Source organism: Phyllostomus discolor, chromosome 3 (assembly GCF_004126475.2).
Source record: "Phyllostomus discolor isolate MPI-MPIP mPhyDis1 chromosome 3, mPhyDis1.pri.v3, whole genome shotgun sequence".
Lineage (NCBI taxonomy): Eukaryota > Metazoa > Chordata > Mammalia > Chiroptera > Phyllostomidae > Phyllostomus > Phyllostomus discolor.
This window is the reverse complement of record NC_040905.2, coordinates 178,578,811-178,595,838: the sequence shown is the minus strand read 5'-3', so window position 1 is coordinate 178,595,838 and position 17,028 is coordinate 178,578,811. Positions and strand designations below refer to the sequence as shown.

Sequence of the window (17,028 nt, the reverse complement as noted above, 5' to 3'; positions counted from 1 at the left end):
AATAATTCTGCTTTCCAAGTTAGTGAAAGATATGTGGTCTGTACTTTGAAAATCAATGAAAGACTCACAAGGTTCTATAGCTATTGTGGCTAAACAGTTGGCTGCAAGTGTTAGATATCTTCAGAATGATGTTTTGTGTTGATTTACAATAACCCTGTCCCCATAATACCTATTAGAAATGAAAATGAACTTTTTATTTGGTAATTGTTTTGCTTGAATTTAAAATGGGTAAGATTGTTATGTTACTTAGGCTTACAAATTAATTTTTAAAAATCTAGTTCCCAAATATTTATTGTCCTCCCTGTGTTTCATAGGTTCTTTATACTCTTTAACTGATCATAAACCCTTTAGCTATAGATTTATTTCAATACAAAAAGTGGTTTACTGCTAAATGGGAAGTAGGAGATAATGAAGCAAGCCAAGAGGAAGAGAATGTGAAGTACTCCATCTTGGACACATATCTTCTTCAATCCTATAGGCATTTTAGTGCCTACTATTTCCTCTTTTTATTTCTTTCCTCCTCCTCTTATAGTGCAAACAAAATGAGTAGGAATTGTGTTGCAAACTTAAATATGACACTTTTTAAAAATCATGGTTTTAATTGCATTTTAGTGTTTGGTGTTTTGCAGTCTGATTTATTAGATTGGTACCTAAGTTTACAACAGTCTTTTTTTTTTTAAGTATTTTTTTATTGATTATGCTATTACAGTTCTCCCAATTTTTCCTTCCTTTATCCTCCCCTCCACCTTGTCCCCCCAACTCATTCCCCCCACCTTAATTCATGTCCATGAGTTATACATATAAGTTCTTTGGGTCCTCTGTTTCCTATACCATTTTTTGTCTTTCTCCATCCATTTTATGCCTACTAATTATGCTTCTTCTTCCCTGTACCTTTTCCCCCCTTCCCACTCCCCACTGAAATCCCTCCATGTAATGTCCATTTGTCTGATTCTGTTCCTGTTCTAGTTGTTTGCTTAGTTTTTGTTTTCATTGTTTTTCTTTTCTTTTAGGTTCATTTGTTGATAGTTGTGTTTGTGGTCATTTTACTGTTCATAGTTTTGATCTTTTTCTTAGATAAGAGTCTTTAACATTTCATATAATAAGGGCTTGGTAATGATGAACTCCTTTAACTTGACCTTATCTGGGAAGCACTTTATCTGCCCTTCCATTCTAAATGATAGCTTTGCTGGATAGAGCAATCTTGGATGTAGGTCCTTGCCTTTCATGACTTCAAATACTTCTTTCCAGTCACTTCTTGCCTACAAGGTTTCTTTTGAGAAATCAGCTGATAGACTTATGGGACCTCCTTTGTAGGTAACTGTCACCTTTTCTCTTGCTGCTTTTAAGGTTCTCTTCTTATCTTTAATCTTGGGTAATGTAATTATGATGTGCCTTGGTGTGTGCTTCCTTGGGTCCAACTTCTTTGGGATTCTCTGGGCTTCCTGGAAGTCTGTTTCCTTCGTCAGATTGGGGAAGTTTTCTTTCATTATTTGTTCAAATAAATTTTTAATTTCGTTGTCTTCTCCTTCTGGCACCCCTATAATTCAGATATTGGGACATTTCAGGTTGTCCCAGAGGTTTGTAAGACACTCTTCACTGTTTTGAATTCTTGTTTCTTCATTCTGTTCCCATTGGATATTTATTTTTTCCTTTTGTTCCAAATCATTGCTTTGAGACCTGGTTTCTTTCCTGTCACTGTTGGTTCCTTGAATATTTTGCTTTATTTAATTTTGGGTATCTTTCTTTTTTTTTTTTATTTTTATTTTTCGACCAAGCTCAATCAGATCTGTGAGCATTTTGATTACCAGGGCTTTAAATTCTCTATCAGATAGGTTGGCTATTTCCTCCTTGTTTAGTTCTTTTTCTGAGGTTATGCTCTGTTCTTTTGTCTTAGCACACCAGTCTGGGTTGTTCTGATTGAATTGTTCTTTAATTCCTTGGTTGTTGGAGTTCCATGCAGTTTGATTTTCTTGCACTTCTGGATGTTTATTAATTTTAGATTTGTTGTTATCCTCCTTTTGGTTGTGCAAGGAAGCAAAGGGTTTCTACCTGTGCCCCCATCTTGGTTGGACTGCACAATAGTTTTGTGATAATTCTGTAAGATATGTTTAGAGAATTTGGAATCATGGTTTTGTGTGTGTGTGTGTGTGTGTGTGTGTTTTGTCTTTTCTAATGATTTAGTGTTACACTATCATCTCCCTGTTAAGTTGGGTCAGAAATCTTATCTTCTTTCATGTTTCATATTCAGTTACTTCCAAAACTTAGTCATCCTTTTCTAAGATACAGCCTTCATTATTTTCTACATTGCTATGTTTTGGTCCATGTCCTTGACTGCTGAGATTATGGTGGTTTAGCCAGGCATTGATTCTAAGTTCTCATTCTTCTAATATTCAGCTTATTTCTTTAAATTACTTCTGTCAGCATTCTTCTTTCATCTGTCCCAAATTCTTAAGTTTTAGGGAGAGTGTGGAGCCTAATTCTGCCCTACCTAAGCAATATTATTTTCTACTGTTCTCCAGCATAGAGGAGGGGAATTCCAATCTACTGTGTGTAACTCTTGTGCCATGCAGACACTGTGGTGGATACTGTACATATATTAGGTTATAGATTTTTAAAACTACTTTGAAAGGGTGATGGCTCTATTTTTTAAATATATATGAGGAAACTGAAATTCACAAATTATATAACTTGACAGGAGGTAGCATGAATGGAATGGGAATTTAAATTATGCACCCAAAACTATTTTTTCTCCCACATTTCTTGTATTGTATAGAATTCACTTTTTATCAGGTATCTCTTTCCTTGGTGTCCAGGGCAGGGCAAAAGTAGGTTTACAGATGTAAATATGCAAAACAGTTCATTCTCATTTTATTAATTGTATTATATCCCATACAAACAACTATAAACCTACTTTTGCCTTACCCTGTATCTGTTCTTAGTACCCTGTGCCTTTGTTCATATGGATCTTTCTTCCTAAAACTCTTTTATTCCTTTTTCTACCTATTCAAATTATGTATATTCTTTAAGGACCAACTTGAATTAGTTTCTTTTCCATATGCTTCTCTGAATTTTGTCTATTTATCTTTTTTCCCTTGACTTTTGTAACAATTTAATATTGTATTCTGTTTTTTGTGCTTCCTATGTGTTAGTCTTCTGTCCCCAAATGGAGTAGAAAAATTGTTTGAAGGCAAAGCCAAATTGATGCTGCTTCTTTAAAGCCCTACAGGCAAAGCACATAGAAGGTTCTCTACAAGCCTTTATTGGCTAATTGATCATACATTGACATTTTTGTAAGATGTGTTCTAGTTTTCAAAGATTTAGATTGAATTCTAAATCATTTTTGCCTATCTACTTTATTTCCTTGTAAACTTTTCCTGTATTGGGATGACTATTGTGTTTTAACTACAGTGATCTTTTTGCTCATTTTGCTTTCAGTTTAGGTGGAGTAATTGATATCACCTCTTTTTTTGTGTGTAACATTAACATGAATCTAATTTTTTTGGTGTATCACTATATTATTTTTGAATATCCACTTATATGATTATTTAAAAGGTAAATTTGTTACTTTCTCCTAATTATTGCTAATTTGGATTAAATTAATTATTCAATTCTTTTAAGTTATTTCATAGAAAAAAGTATGTATACAATTTACTCTGGGCTTAATAAGATTTTCTTGTATTATATAACTAAATACTAATTGGATTTTTCTCTGAGTTAGATTGATTTTTTCTGTGATAAACTTAATCTTTTCCACCTCTTTTTGTTGTCTTAATATAGAATTAGATAAGATGCTTTCAAAGGAAATATTGGTTCACATTTTTTTAGGTATATCAATATATCAGATTGACACAGATCATACTCCTTTAAGTTGGTTTCTGTTTTAGTTTCTTTTTATTTGTTTTAGTTTTTGTTTTTAATTCTCACTCAAGGACAGTTCTTAGGAAGGGAGAGAGAAAAATATTGATGTGAGAAAAAAACATTGATTTCTGTCCTATACGTGCCCCAACTGGGATTCAGATCCACAGCCCTTTGGCTGTGGGACCATGCTCCAGCCAACTGAGCCATGCTGGTCAGGGCATAGTGGATTGTTTTTTATTTTTTAAATTTTTTACTGTTGAGCAACAGAAACAATTCTGATTAACTCTGGCAAAAAATAATTTTCCAGAAGGATTCTGGGTAATTCACAGATTTGAATTAAGAATGAAACAACTAGGCCTTAAGAAAGATGGAGGAGAGATCCAAGATGGCAATGGAATGGGTGGAAGCTACATTAACCAACTCGCAGCACCAAACTGGAATTACAACTAAATTATAGAAAAATCATCCTGAATAACCAACTGAACACTAGCTAGAGAGAAGCTTTATTTACAGAAGAAACCATACCACCACATCAAGACTGGTAGTGAGTATGGAAAAATGAGAAGGCTGTCTGGGCTCCCACGGTAGGCAGATGAAATTCCAGGGGGATAGTACAGTGGCCAGGGAGGGGGGTTCCAACCCCTGAGAATTGTGGAGTCTAAACCCCAAGCTGGACTCCACGACCTAGAGCACCAGAACCAGGAAAGGAAGCCAAATAACATCCAGCTGTGAAAAGCAGCGGAGTTTCTGCCTTCCAAGAGATAGATGGCTAGAATGCCTCCTCAAGGGCCAATGTACAAAATTTCATTTGTAGCCACCTAACCTGGGATTCAGCAGAGAGAGGGCAGAGTGGATGAGAGATGCATGAGGAGAGTCTGGAGTTGGTGGCTCTGGGGAGAGAACTGAAGGGTCAGCTGCCTAGATCCCTGTGCTCAGTCATTTTCCATATTACAGAGCTCTCTTTATCAGATAGAGCACTCTGGTCTGTAAGGCAACAGCTCTGGGGGAAAGCAGTAAGCCTACCCTGTGGAGCTTAAGCTGGGCTGCTGAGGAGTACAGTTGGAGGTACTTTTGGTGATTAAGCCTCACAGCCTGTGGGTAAAGACAGATCTATGGAAGCTTTAAGACTTTAGCTGACCCTCCCCCAGCCTGGTGCTGGTAAAGGTGGCCTTGGCTCTTTCAGCAAACATCCAGGTCCAGCAGGAGCCACAAGTTGGGGATCACTGATAGCTCTAAACAGGTAGTCCAGGGACAGTGTCTGATATTGGACTGCACCCAACTCTTTGCAGAGCTACCTAATACATAGAAAGAAACAAAGCGGCAGCCAAAATAGGAAGGCAAAGAAACAGGCCCCAAATAATGGAAAGAACAAGTAAATTTTCTAGAAGAAGAGCTAATAAATGGAGGCAAGCAATTTATCAGGTGTAGTATAAATTAATGATTACAAAGGTGCCCAACAGCATGAAAAAATACAAAAGAACCAGTTAGAAATAAAGAATGCAATATATGAAAGAATACACTGGAAGGAATAAACAGTGGGTTAGGTACAGCAGAGGACTGAATCAGTGAAAGGCAGGAAAAAATACCCAGTCAGAGCAGCAAAAGAAGATAGAATTTAAAAAAATGAGGAGAGTTCAAGGGACCTGTAGGACAACATGAAATATAACAACATGCACATTATGGGGATACCAGAAGGAGAAGAGGGAGCAAGGGATTATGAACTTCTTTGAAGAAATAATGACCAAAAATTTCTCTAACCTGGTGAAGGAAAAATTTCCCTAACTTGGTGAAGGAAAGTCCAGGAAGCACAGAGAGTCCCAAACAAGATGGACCCAAAGAGGCCCGCATCAAGACATATCATAATTAAAATGGCAAAGCTTAAAGACCAGGAGAGAACCTTAAAAGCCACAAGAGAAAAGCAATTAGTTACCCACAAGGGAGCTCCCATTAGACTATTATGTGATTTCTCAACAGAAACATTTCAAGGGATTGGCATGAAATACTCAAGGTGATGGAAAGCAGGGGGCTACAGCCAGGGCTACTTTACCCAGAAAGGCTATCATTTAAAATTGGAGGAGAAATAGGAACTTCCCAGACAAGAAAAAAACTAAAGGAATTTGTTACCACTAAACCAGTATTGCAACAAATGTTAAAAGACTTGCTTTAAGAAGAAAAAGGAAAAAAACACAGGAAAATAGTTAAAAAAAATAAAATGTCAATAAATACATATTTATCTATAATCACTTTAAATATAAATGGCTTAGTGTTCCAATCAAAAGACATAGGGTAGCTCAATGGATAAGAAAACAAGACCTATACATAATGCTGTCTCCAAGACCCCTACCTCAGAATGAAAGATACGCACAGACTAAAAGTAAAGGGATAGAAAAAGATATTTCATGCAAATGGAAAGGAAAAGTAAGCTTACATAGTGTAATTTATATCCAACAAAACACTCTAAAATCATGGCTATATTAAGAGACAAAAAAGGACCCTACAAAATGATAAAGGGAACAATCCAACAAGTCGATATAACTCTAGTAAACATGTATGCACCTAGCACAGGAGCATCTAACTATTAAAGCAAATCTTGATGGACATAAAGTGAGAGACTGACAGAAATACAGTCATACTAGGGGATATAACACCCCATTGATTTCAATGGATAGATCTTCCAGACAGAAAATCAATAAGGAGACAGCAGCCTTAAATGACATACTAGATTAAATGGATTTAAGCAATATTTTCAGAGCATTTCTCCCTAAAGCAGTAGAATATACATTGTTTTCAAGTACACATGGAATGTTTTCTTGGATGGACTACATACTAGACACAAAACAAGTCTCAATGAATTTAAGAAGATTGAAATCATATCAGGCATCTTTTCTGACCATAGTGCTATGAAACCAGAAGTCAATCACAAGAAGAAAACTGAAAAATACACAAAGATATGAAAACTAAATAATATATTACTAAACAATGCAAGGGTCAAAAATGAGATCAAGGAAGAAATTGAGATAAATTGAAACAAATGAAAATGAGAATACAACAACCCCAGATCTGTGGGACACAGGGAAAGAAATCCTAAAAAGGAAATTCATAGCATTATATGCATATCTTAAACAAAAAGATAAAAATAAACAGTCTAACTTTACACTTAAAGGAACTTGAAAAAAAACAAAACAAAGCTGAGGATGAGTGACAGGAAGAAAATAATAAAGATCAGAGAAGAAATAAACAAAATAGGATCTAAAAAACAATACAAAGGAACAGTGAATCTAATTCTTTGAGAAGATACACAACAGTGACAAACCTTTAGCCAGACTAAAGGCCAGCATTAGCTTAATTCCAAAATCAGGTGAAGATAAAAACTCTCAGCAAAGTGAGAGTAAAGGGAACATGCCTAAACTAATAAAAGCCATATATGGCATATCCACTGCCAGCATCATACTCAGTGGGCAAAAACGATAAGCATTCCCTTTAAATGTGGTAACAAGACAGAGGTGTCCACTTTTACCTCTCCTATTTAGCACAGTACTGGAAGCCCTAGTCATAGCAATCAGACAAGAAAAAGAAATAAAAGACATCCACATTGGAAAGAAAGAAGCAAAACTCATTGTTTTTGCAGATTACATGGTACTGTATATAGAGAATCTTAAAGATTTCCACCTAGACACTACTGGAAATGATAAATTATTTTAGTAAAATAGCAGAATGTATAATTAATATCCAGAAATCAGTTGTATTTTTATATGCCAATAATGAACTGTCACAAAGAGAATTAAGAATACAATTCCATTCACAATTGTTTCAAAAAGAATAAAATACCTAGAAATAAATTTATCCAAGGATGTAAAAGACCTATACACAGAAAGTTATAAGAAGCTGAAGAAAGAAATGGGAGAAGGTACAAATAAGTGGAAGCACATATCATGTTCATGGATAGGAGGAATACACATTATTAAAATGTCCATACTACCCAAAGCAATCTATAGGTCAGTGCAATTCATATCAAAATTCCAATGACATATTCCACAGAACTAGAACAAATATTTCAAAAATTTATATGGAACCACAAAAAGGCCTGCATAGCATCAGTAATGTGGAGAAAGAGCAAAGTTAGAGGAATCACACTACCTAATATCAAACTATACTATAAGGCTGTAATAATCTAAATAGAATGGTTCTGACACATGGATCAATGGAACAGAATAGAGAGCCCAGAAATAAACCCACACTTTTATAATCAATATTCAAAAGAGGAAGTAAGCAAATATAGTGGGCTAAAGATACTTTATTCAATAAATAATGTTGGGAAAATTGGATAGTACATGCAGAAAAATAAAACTAGATCACCTTCTTACACCACACACAAGAATAAATTCAAAATGGATCAAAGACTTAAATGTTAGACCTAAAACCATAAAAATCCAAAAATGAGACATAGGCAGTAAAATGTTGGACATTGCTCATAGCAGTTTTTTTTTTTTTTTTCTAATATAGCTTCTCAGGCAAGGGAAACAAAAGAAAAAAAATAAATGGGACTACATCAGACTAACAGGCTTTTGCACAGCAAGGGAAACCATAAACAAAATAAAAAGACAGTCCACTGAATGGGAAAACATTTGCCATTTCTTCTGATAAGAGGTTAGTATCCAAAATTTATAAAGAACTTATAAAAACCCAACATTAGAAAAACAATCCAATTAAAAAATTGGCAAAGAACCTGAATAGACACTTCTCCAAACAGAACATATACATGACCAATAGACATATGAAAAGGTGCTCAACATCACTAATTATAAGAGAAATGCAAATTTAAACTACAGTGAGATATCACTTCACACCTGTCAAAAGGCTATCATCAGTAAATCAACAAACAAGTGCTGGTGAGGATGTGGAGAAAGGGGAACCCTTTTGCACTGTTTGTGGGAATGCTGTTTGGTGCTGCCACTGTGGAAAGCGATATGGAGTTACCTGAAAAAATTAAAATTGGAACCGTCTTACGACCCAGCAATTCTGCTTGATGCATATTTGAAGAAACCCACAACACTAATTTGAAGGAATATAAGCACCTCTATGTTCATTGCAGCATGATTTACAATAGCCAAGATTTGGAAGCAGCCCAAATGTCAGTAGATGAGTGGGTAGAACAACTATTGGACATTTACACTATAAAATAGTACTCAACCATAAAAACAAAGTAATTTAGCCCATTGTGACAGCTTGAATGGACTGTGTATAACATTATACTGAGTGAATAGGCCAGTTAGAGAAAGACAGATACCATATGATTTCATTCATATGTGAAATCTAATGAACAAACTGATCTAACAAGAAAAATAGGCAGACTCAGAATGAGCGGGCTGACAGTTCTGGGAGCAGGTTAGGGGAGTGGAGGAATGGAGCAAAGAAGGAAAAGGACTCATGGACACAGGCAACAGTGCTGATATAAGGGAAGGAGTGGATAGAAGTGGAAAAGTATATAAGTGGATTCAAAGGTAATGGGGCAATATACAATAAAAAATAAACTGTTAAGAAAGATGGAAACTAAGGAATTCTGGGGTGCTCAAGGACATGAACTAATATGTAGAACTAGTTACTTTTAGAGAGCTATTATCAGATGATTGAACCCCATTTGCTTTGTGTTTGTTCTCAAAATTGAATTCCTAGGAAATCAAAAAAGATTTGGATCCTGCCCTGTCCAGGTGGGTCAGTTGGTTAGAGTATCATCCTGTACACTCAAAGGTTGTGGATTTGATCCCCAATCAGGGCACATATGGGTTTGATCTCTCTGGTTGGGGCTCAACTGGGAGACAACTAATTGATGTTTCTCTCTTCCTTGGGTAATGATTTTTTTTAAAGAAGTTGAATCCCTTGCCCCCACCCTATTGTTGATAATGGTATCTTGGATGATGTGGGGATATGTTGGTTGGATGGTATATGGGATTATGTGATTGGCTGTGCTACTAGAATCTTGTGACATTAGAATGAAGTTTAGTTATTGAAAGGAATAAAGAAATGGATTCTGGACTGAAAGAACAAGACATGTCCATTAAATTTATGCTTTTATTCATGATGTATAGATTGACAAACACTTGCTTACAAATTTAAGATGTTTACTTTTGTCTTATTGCAACTATCCTATATTCAGTTGTAGACATACTTTATTCCCAATGCTGGACCACCCAAAGTCCCATTCAACTATTGTAGCAATTCTGTTTGGCAATTAGGAAAATTGTTAGAGAGGTACTCGATTAGAGGGTATGGAAGCTAGATTGTAAGAAGTTAAGGTGAGATTCCATGGTGGAAAAGACGAACCAAGAGATGTAGATTACAGAAAATCATTTTGTTATAATACGAGGTGACTTTAAAGGTAGAGCAACCATATACAGGAATAGAATGATAGTAAAAGGATGCACTGTAATTATTGTGCAATATCAGACATATACCAGGACATTTGGTCATCTTATTGAAAGATTCTATATCTGTGGTTTAATCTATATTAAGGAAATGGTATGTTTTATAATGCTTAGCATTTTTCAATATTCTTATAATTTTGAATAATAATCACTTATATTTTCAGTGTCCTAAACTGCACAGTGCCTTTGACATCCATTACAGTGACACATTCTTCATAAGATTTTTTTTATTAAAGTAAAAGGATTATGTGATAATACAACAAATTATTTACCGTGAAAGAGGAAATGGATATCAGAATTGGAAATGTTTGCTTTGACATGGTCTATAAAATAACAATGTTCCTTACTTTGGCATGGATTGATAACTTTGTAGAACCCAGACTATTTTTTAATGTATTTGTTTTATTTTCCTCTCTATATTGTCATGGTTATTTTGTTAATGTGGTATAATCATATCATCTGTTCATTGTGAAACTTTTTTTTAGCTGACATCTGAAATGTTTGAAGCAGATCTTGAGAAGGCATTGTTGCTAAGTAAATTAGAATATGAAGAACACAAAAAGGTATTTACACATTTATTCATTTAGCTATATTAGATTTAAGTCCTCAAAAGTTAGGACCAGCCTTCCTGAATTTTGTATTAAAGTTTTTTTAAAGTTTGTCCTAGAAATGTATTATTTAACAAAATATTATTAAGTTTTTATAATAAGATTCCTTCTCAGGTTTTGAGAGACAACAGAAACGTGGGTTAAGCTTTGTCTGATCATTTGGAATGTTTAGTTACAAAAGTCCCTCTACCTAACATGAAGGGAAGAGAGTAAATTAAATGAACAGTAGATGATTTATTTTAACTTATTTTAAATAAACATAGAAAATAAGTAGATTAAAAAATGTAAGGTAAGTACGAGTACAAGGGGCATCCATTAAGAGACCTTGTGTTAAAGATAACACTACAATTAACTAAAGTATATGGGAGGATATTTCTGATAACTTAGCCTTTTGAACTCAGCATTTGTCACTAAGCTGTCATATTGGGCTGTATGCTGATGCATTCTACATCTTGTAGAATTACAAGATGCATTCTACATTGCATAACTATATAAACATTAAAGTAAAAAGTAGTGTTGGTTTCCAGTTTATATACTTAAATTGAGCATTTATATTATCTTTATATTACTTGAATTTAGTCCTTTACATATATTGGGATTTTTTTGATCCATAAAATTTATTCAACTTGTGATTACTCAGTAGTTGATCATAAGTAGCCTCTGGTCATACTTAAGGGCCATTAGGTTATGTCATTGTGCACTAGCTCCTTCATTCAAGATGAAGGGAAGAGGGTAATTAAAATTTACAGTAGATGATTTTGCTATTTATTCATAGCTCAAGGGAAGAAGAAGAAAGCCAGTAAAGTGAACTTTTGTACACTATATGTGTTTTACTTTCCATGTCTCTATTCCTATTATCCTGAAAAAATAAGAATAACTGTAATCCTATTGTTACTTATCCATTTAGATACAAAGCTAGCAATTACAAAAATTGATACACCTAGCTTTATTATGACTTAAGTCATTTAAGGGACTTTCATGTTACATTGGAAAAGTCCTCCTGACTTGCTCAATTTGAAGATAAAATTTATCAAATCAAAATTATTAAACAATAATGATTTGTTGTTTTTAGATATATGTCTAGATTCTAAAGCTAAAATGTCTAGCTGTATCTTAAAGGAGTAGTAGAGTAGATTGTGTTGATTAAATATGTTTCCATGCCAGTTTTCTTGGCACAGTTATAGGTGTAGTACTCAAATTGGTTTTATTACACAATGACTCTCAAAGAATGAACTCCTTTTGTATGTGTTAGGTAGTTTGATATCATTACATTGATGTAGTCATTGAGTTTTAAGTCATTTACTTCAATTTAAAAACTATACTTCAGCTCCAGGATTTTTATAATAACTAAAGTTTGGGATGGCATTTTCTATTATCTATTTTCTTCTGTCACTTACTCAACAAATATTTTTTTGAATAGCCAAAATATGCTAGGCACACAATATAAAGATTAAGACATGGTCCCAGCCCTTGAGTTTAGTGCAGGGAGCCATACATACTATATTTATGGTACATAGTATTGAGAGATATATGTTCTCAGTGCAGTGGAAATTCAGAAAGATAGAAGAATAGTGTCTGCCTTTGATGGGGAAGAATTTTAGGAAAGGATTCTTAAAAGAGGGTCATACTACATATTAGAAGTTCATAGGGTAGCCTTGGAAGGTGTAGCTCAGTTGGTTGGATCATCATCACATAAGCAAATGGTTGTATCTAAAGGTTGTGGACTCGATTCCCAGTCAGTGCACATACCTAGGTTGCAGGTTCCAACCTTATCGGGTATGTGTGGGAGGCAACAGATCTATACTTCTCTGTCACATTGATGTTTCTCTTTCTCCCTTCCTCTCTTTGAACATAATAGGAAAATGTCCTTGGGTGAGGATTTAAAAAATCAAAAAAGTTCACAGTGTATATGTAGTAGGAAAGTCAGCATTTTCAGGGAAGGAGTGACAAGTATACAAAATATGGACGTATAAAGGAGTATAGCATATTGAAAAAGTATAATGTAGGGACCTGGAGTTGGTAGAATAAGGTATAAAGAACCTGTGTACCAGGCTAAGGAGATTAGATTTTATACATATGCACAGAATTTTTGAATATTTTTAACTTTTAAATTTATTGTAAGTTTTCATTTTAGCAATTTGTGCTGTAGCAGTGAAGAAGATGGATTGAAGGGCTAAAATTAGAGGGTGTTGGCAGTGTGAAGCAAAAGAGGATAGGGGAAATGACAGAATGTATGAAGAAAAAAATAGATTTAAGAGAGCTTTAAGAGATAAACTCAATAAGACCTACTGACTAATTTGGATATAAAGTGTGTAGAAAGAGTAGGCAAGGATGACTCTGATGTTTTTGGCCTAAACAGATGATGGTGGCATTAAATAGGAGAATTGGAGATGCTTATTGGATATCTCAGGTCAGTTGTCTGCACATACAGAAATTGTCATTGTGTAGGTAGAACTTTAAACTTTGAGTTTGAAGAACAATAGGTATAAAGCATAGAATAGGTTCGAATGGATTAATTGTGAATAACAGTTAGATTTTTAAGAACAGAGTTGGGAAAAGGGAAGCCAGTGAAGGAGACTCGAGTAGTCAGAAATGTACTGGGAAAACCAAGAAATGCTTGAAAAAGAATGTCTTTTGGATTTTGGATTAGGCATTTAAAAGGAAGTTGACCTTAATTTTAGTGTCAGAGAACAGCAGGAGCCAGATTTCAGGAGTTGGGACAGTGAGTGAGAAAGCAAATTGACTGTAGATTATTGTTTTAAGTTAAGTTGGTTGGGCAGTCACCCGCAAAGCGAAAAGTTGCTGGTTCTACTCCAGGTTAGAGCACATGCCTGGGTTGTGGGTTTGGTCCCTGGTTGGGGCATGTACAGGAGGCAGCTGATCAATGTTTCTTTCTCACATCAATGTTTTTCTCCCTCTCTTTCTCCCTTCCTTTCCTTCTCTCTAAAAATAAATAAAATATTTTTTCTTTTATTTTACTTTATTTGTTGTTCAAGTACAGTTTTCTGTCTTTTACTCCCATCCCAGCCCACCCCTCCAGAATAAATAAAGTCTTAAAAAAAAAAAAGAGGGTGGCAAGTAGTAGTGGATATAGACAAAGTCATAGCTTTCTGTTTTTATTTTAATGTTTAATAGGCAAGAGATTGAGTGTATAAATAAACAGGTATCCTTTTATACAAGTTGGCTAGCCTAAGTTTTTATTTTTTATTTGCCTTTTATCTTTAAAAAAAACTTTAGTAAACATATTACCTGTTATTAAGTTGATTTTACTAGTGTAAACTAAGCTTAATGATTGTTGATCATTCTTTTCAGGAGTATGAAAATGCTGAAAATGCTTCAACTCAGTCAAAGGTTATGAATAAAAAAGATAAAAGAAAGAATCTTCAGGGAAAAGACAAACCTCCCACAGTATCACTAAAAGATTTTCAGTCTGAGGGTAATGTATATGTGAAATCTGTTATGCTAAAATACCATTCTAAGTCTTTGTATACTTAAGTTATAAGTATCTTTCTGGTTTTTAAAATAAGTAAACATTGTTTTGTTAATCTTCTGCTTAGAATATAGAATGTAAACCTGTTGGGAAATAGGACATTTAGTGGTTCAAGTAATTTAAAATCAGTTATAAAAGCCCCATCACTAAAACTTATCTTTTTATATTTCCGAATTTGTCCCTTTTCTAACACTCACTGAAAATAAAAATTGACATTTGTAGTTTTTAAGTCATGATGGAACAAAGATATTTTTGTCCTTATACATAAAGTAGTTTGGCTTAAACTAGATCAGGAATAGTATCTTCAGCTTTCAGCCATTATTGGTCAACCTCCTCAAGTTATCTGGAACTACATGTTAGAAAATTAAAATGCAAGTTTTTAGAATGGGACTTATTACCAGAAAACTATATTATCATTTTTATTTTCTTGTTGTAAAAAAGGGAAGACAGAAGGAAATTATATCATCCACTAAATTTTTGAAGACAGATTACAAAGCACTTTTTTTTTTTGATGTTGGAAATTGTCAAAACACTAGGTTCTGTACTGTATAATATGGTAGTCAATATTCCTTTGTGGTACTTAAATATAAATTAGTTAAAATAAACTAAAATAAAAAGTTTCTTAGTTGCATAGGCCACATTGCAAATGCTCAGTAGCTACATGTGACTAGTAGCTTCCATTATTAGGTAGCACAGTCAAAAATTTTTTTTGAACAGCACTGTGTGTATACCAGTCAGCTTAAGTTGCTAACCTAATGGACAGCTATTTGTTCATTGATAGAGCAGCCTATTTGATCAATATGAATTTAGCCTTAATACATGGGGCATTCATTCTGTGAAGATTATTAATATCATAGCAGTAATTGAAGAAAAAAAAACCCTACTTTACTATTTTCAGAAACAAGCCTATCTGTGAAATTAGGAATAAAATTTAGAGGATTATTTGGCTTTTCTTTATGGATCAGGAAAGTTGCTTTGTTTAGGGTTAAAAGAACAGATGTCTGTTAAAATAAAATTCCCAATTTTAGTAAGAAAGATTTTTATATAAGAAATACTTCATTAGAAACTAAGCAGAAACATGAAAAAAATTTAAATGCCTTTATTTTCCATATGTTTGATTTATTAAGTATATAAATTTATTAAATGGATTGAGAAAGATCAGTATGATACTGTTAAAGGAAACTCTGCAACTATTACAAGACATTAACACATTCTTCATCAGGTTCTGACATCATATTATATGTTAAATAGAACATACTAGTAGAATGTATAATCTACTAGAATTTAGTAATTAGATCTGAAACTTGTGATGTTGTCATTTACTATGTTTATGGACTCAATTCTCATCAACAAATGCTTTAGAGAACTGGTTCAGTTTTTAGATTTTCAGTCACAAGAAAGCTATTCTATTTAATTAATTAGTCCTTGAGAATGGAAAATTTCTGCTGTCCACGGGAAACATGATTAAATATTACATATCCCGATCATTTTCAGTTTAAATAAGAACACTTGCTCCCTATTTGTACTTTGGTATCAGCCTTCTGTCTAGGTGGATTCTCTTATGTGTCTTCCTTTTCCTCATTGTGTAATCCCTTTTTACAAATGCTGTGTTGTTACTAAGTCAATGATTTGTTTAATCCACATGTATTTGTTTTGCCTTCCTTTTTGTATTTATTCTATAATACATCAACTTTTAGAATTTTTAAGTGGGATATCCAATCACTACAATGTATTTTTAAAAATAAACTAGCTAGTAGTTTTAAAGGACACAAATTACTATTTGACTTTTAATTTTATTCACTAAGGAAGTAATAAGTATAGTTTTTGCAAGCATAGTATCCTGTGATTTGATTTTAGACATATTTGTACCCCCTCAAGTTCTCCCCTACTTCCAAAAATATTATGTGAAACCAAAAACTTAAATGATGTAGAATTCCCAAATGTTTGAAATTTAATAATACCCTTTATTACAGGTGGCATTTACTGGGATACAAGACCTAGTCCCTAAACTGAACAAATTAATAGTTATATACTGAATGTTAACATCATACCTAGAAAAATAAATCTGGTGAATCCTAGGCAACCCCCAAATGACTTCTGAAACTCTTACTATAATTTTGAAATTCTTTTAAATTACTTTGTTTAAATATTTTACATATTAAAATATTTTATATGTTAATTTCCTTCAGTGAAGTGTCACTTTTTTCTTTTTTACAGATCATATTAGTAAAAAGACAGAGGTAAGTGTTGTAACCACATTTATTTTAGAAAACACTTGTGATTTTAGGAATAGTATTTTAATGTGTAGTGTAAGTCTTTTTTGAGACATAGCCATTTAAGAGACAACCCATAGGTTTTTCATGAGTAAATTTGATCATATTTCTGGCAGTTATAAGGATATGAAATATATTGTGACAGAATAAAAATATGATTATGTGCATGAAATATAATAACATTTGGCTTTAGTATCCTAATTTGTGTGTACCTTTGAGCCAAAAGGTTATCATATGTAAGTTAAAATTTTAGGGAAACTAAGCCTTTAACTTTTATTTAAAAACATCCTGAAACCCCGTTTCAAGATATTTTGGAAATAGAGAAATTGTGAGGTTAGCTGTGATTATATAGTTTATACTCATGGATAAGATTAACC

The 17,028-nt window shown here is 33.7% G+C and overlaps 1 protein-coding gene across 9 annotated transcripts in view; it reads left to right on the top strand.

The window, feature by feature from the left end:
* GKAP1 (G kinase anchoring protein 1) overlaps nucleotides 1-17,028 on the top strand; it is a 72,060-nt gene that overhangs the window by 21,036 nt on the left and 33,996 nt on the right. For 8 of the 9 annotated variants that reach the window (XM_028525507.2, XM_036021786.1, XM_028525501.2 and 5 more), the window contains 3 exons: nucleotides 10,766-10,843; nucleotides 14,201-14,324; nucleotides 16,596-16,618. In XM_028525507.2, coding sequence (XP_028381308.1) covers nucleotides 10,766-10,843; nucleotides 14,201-14,324; nucleotides 16,596-16,618 — 225 coding nt within the window. The remainder of the gene's footprint in view (nucleotides 1-10,765; nucleotides 10,844-14,200; nucleotides 14,325-16,595; nucleotides 16,619-17,028) is intronic. The other variant, XM_036021784.1, reaches the window with a different exon arrangement.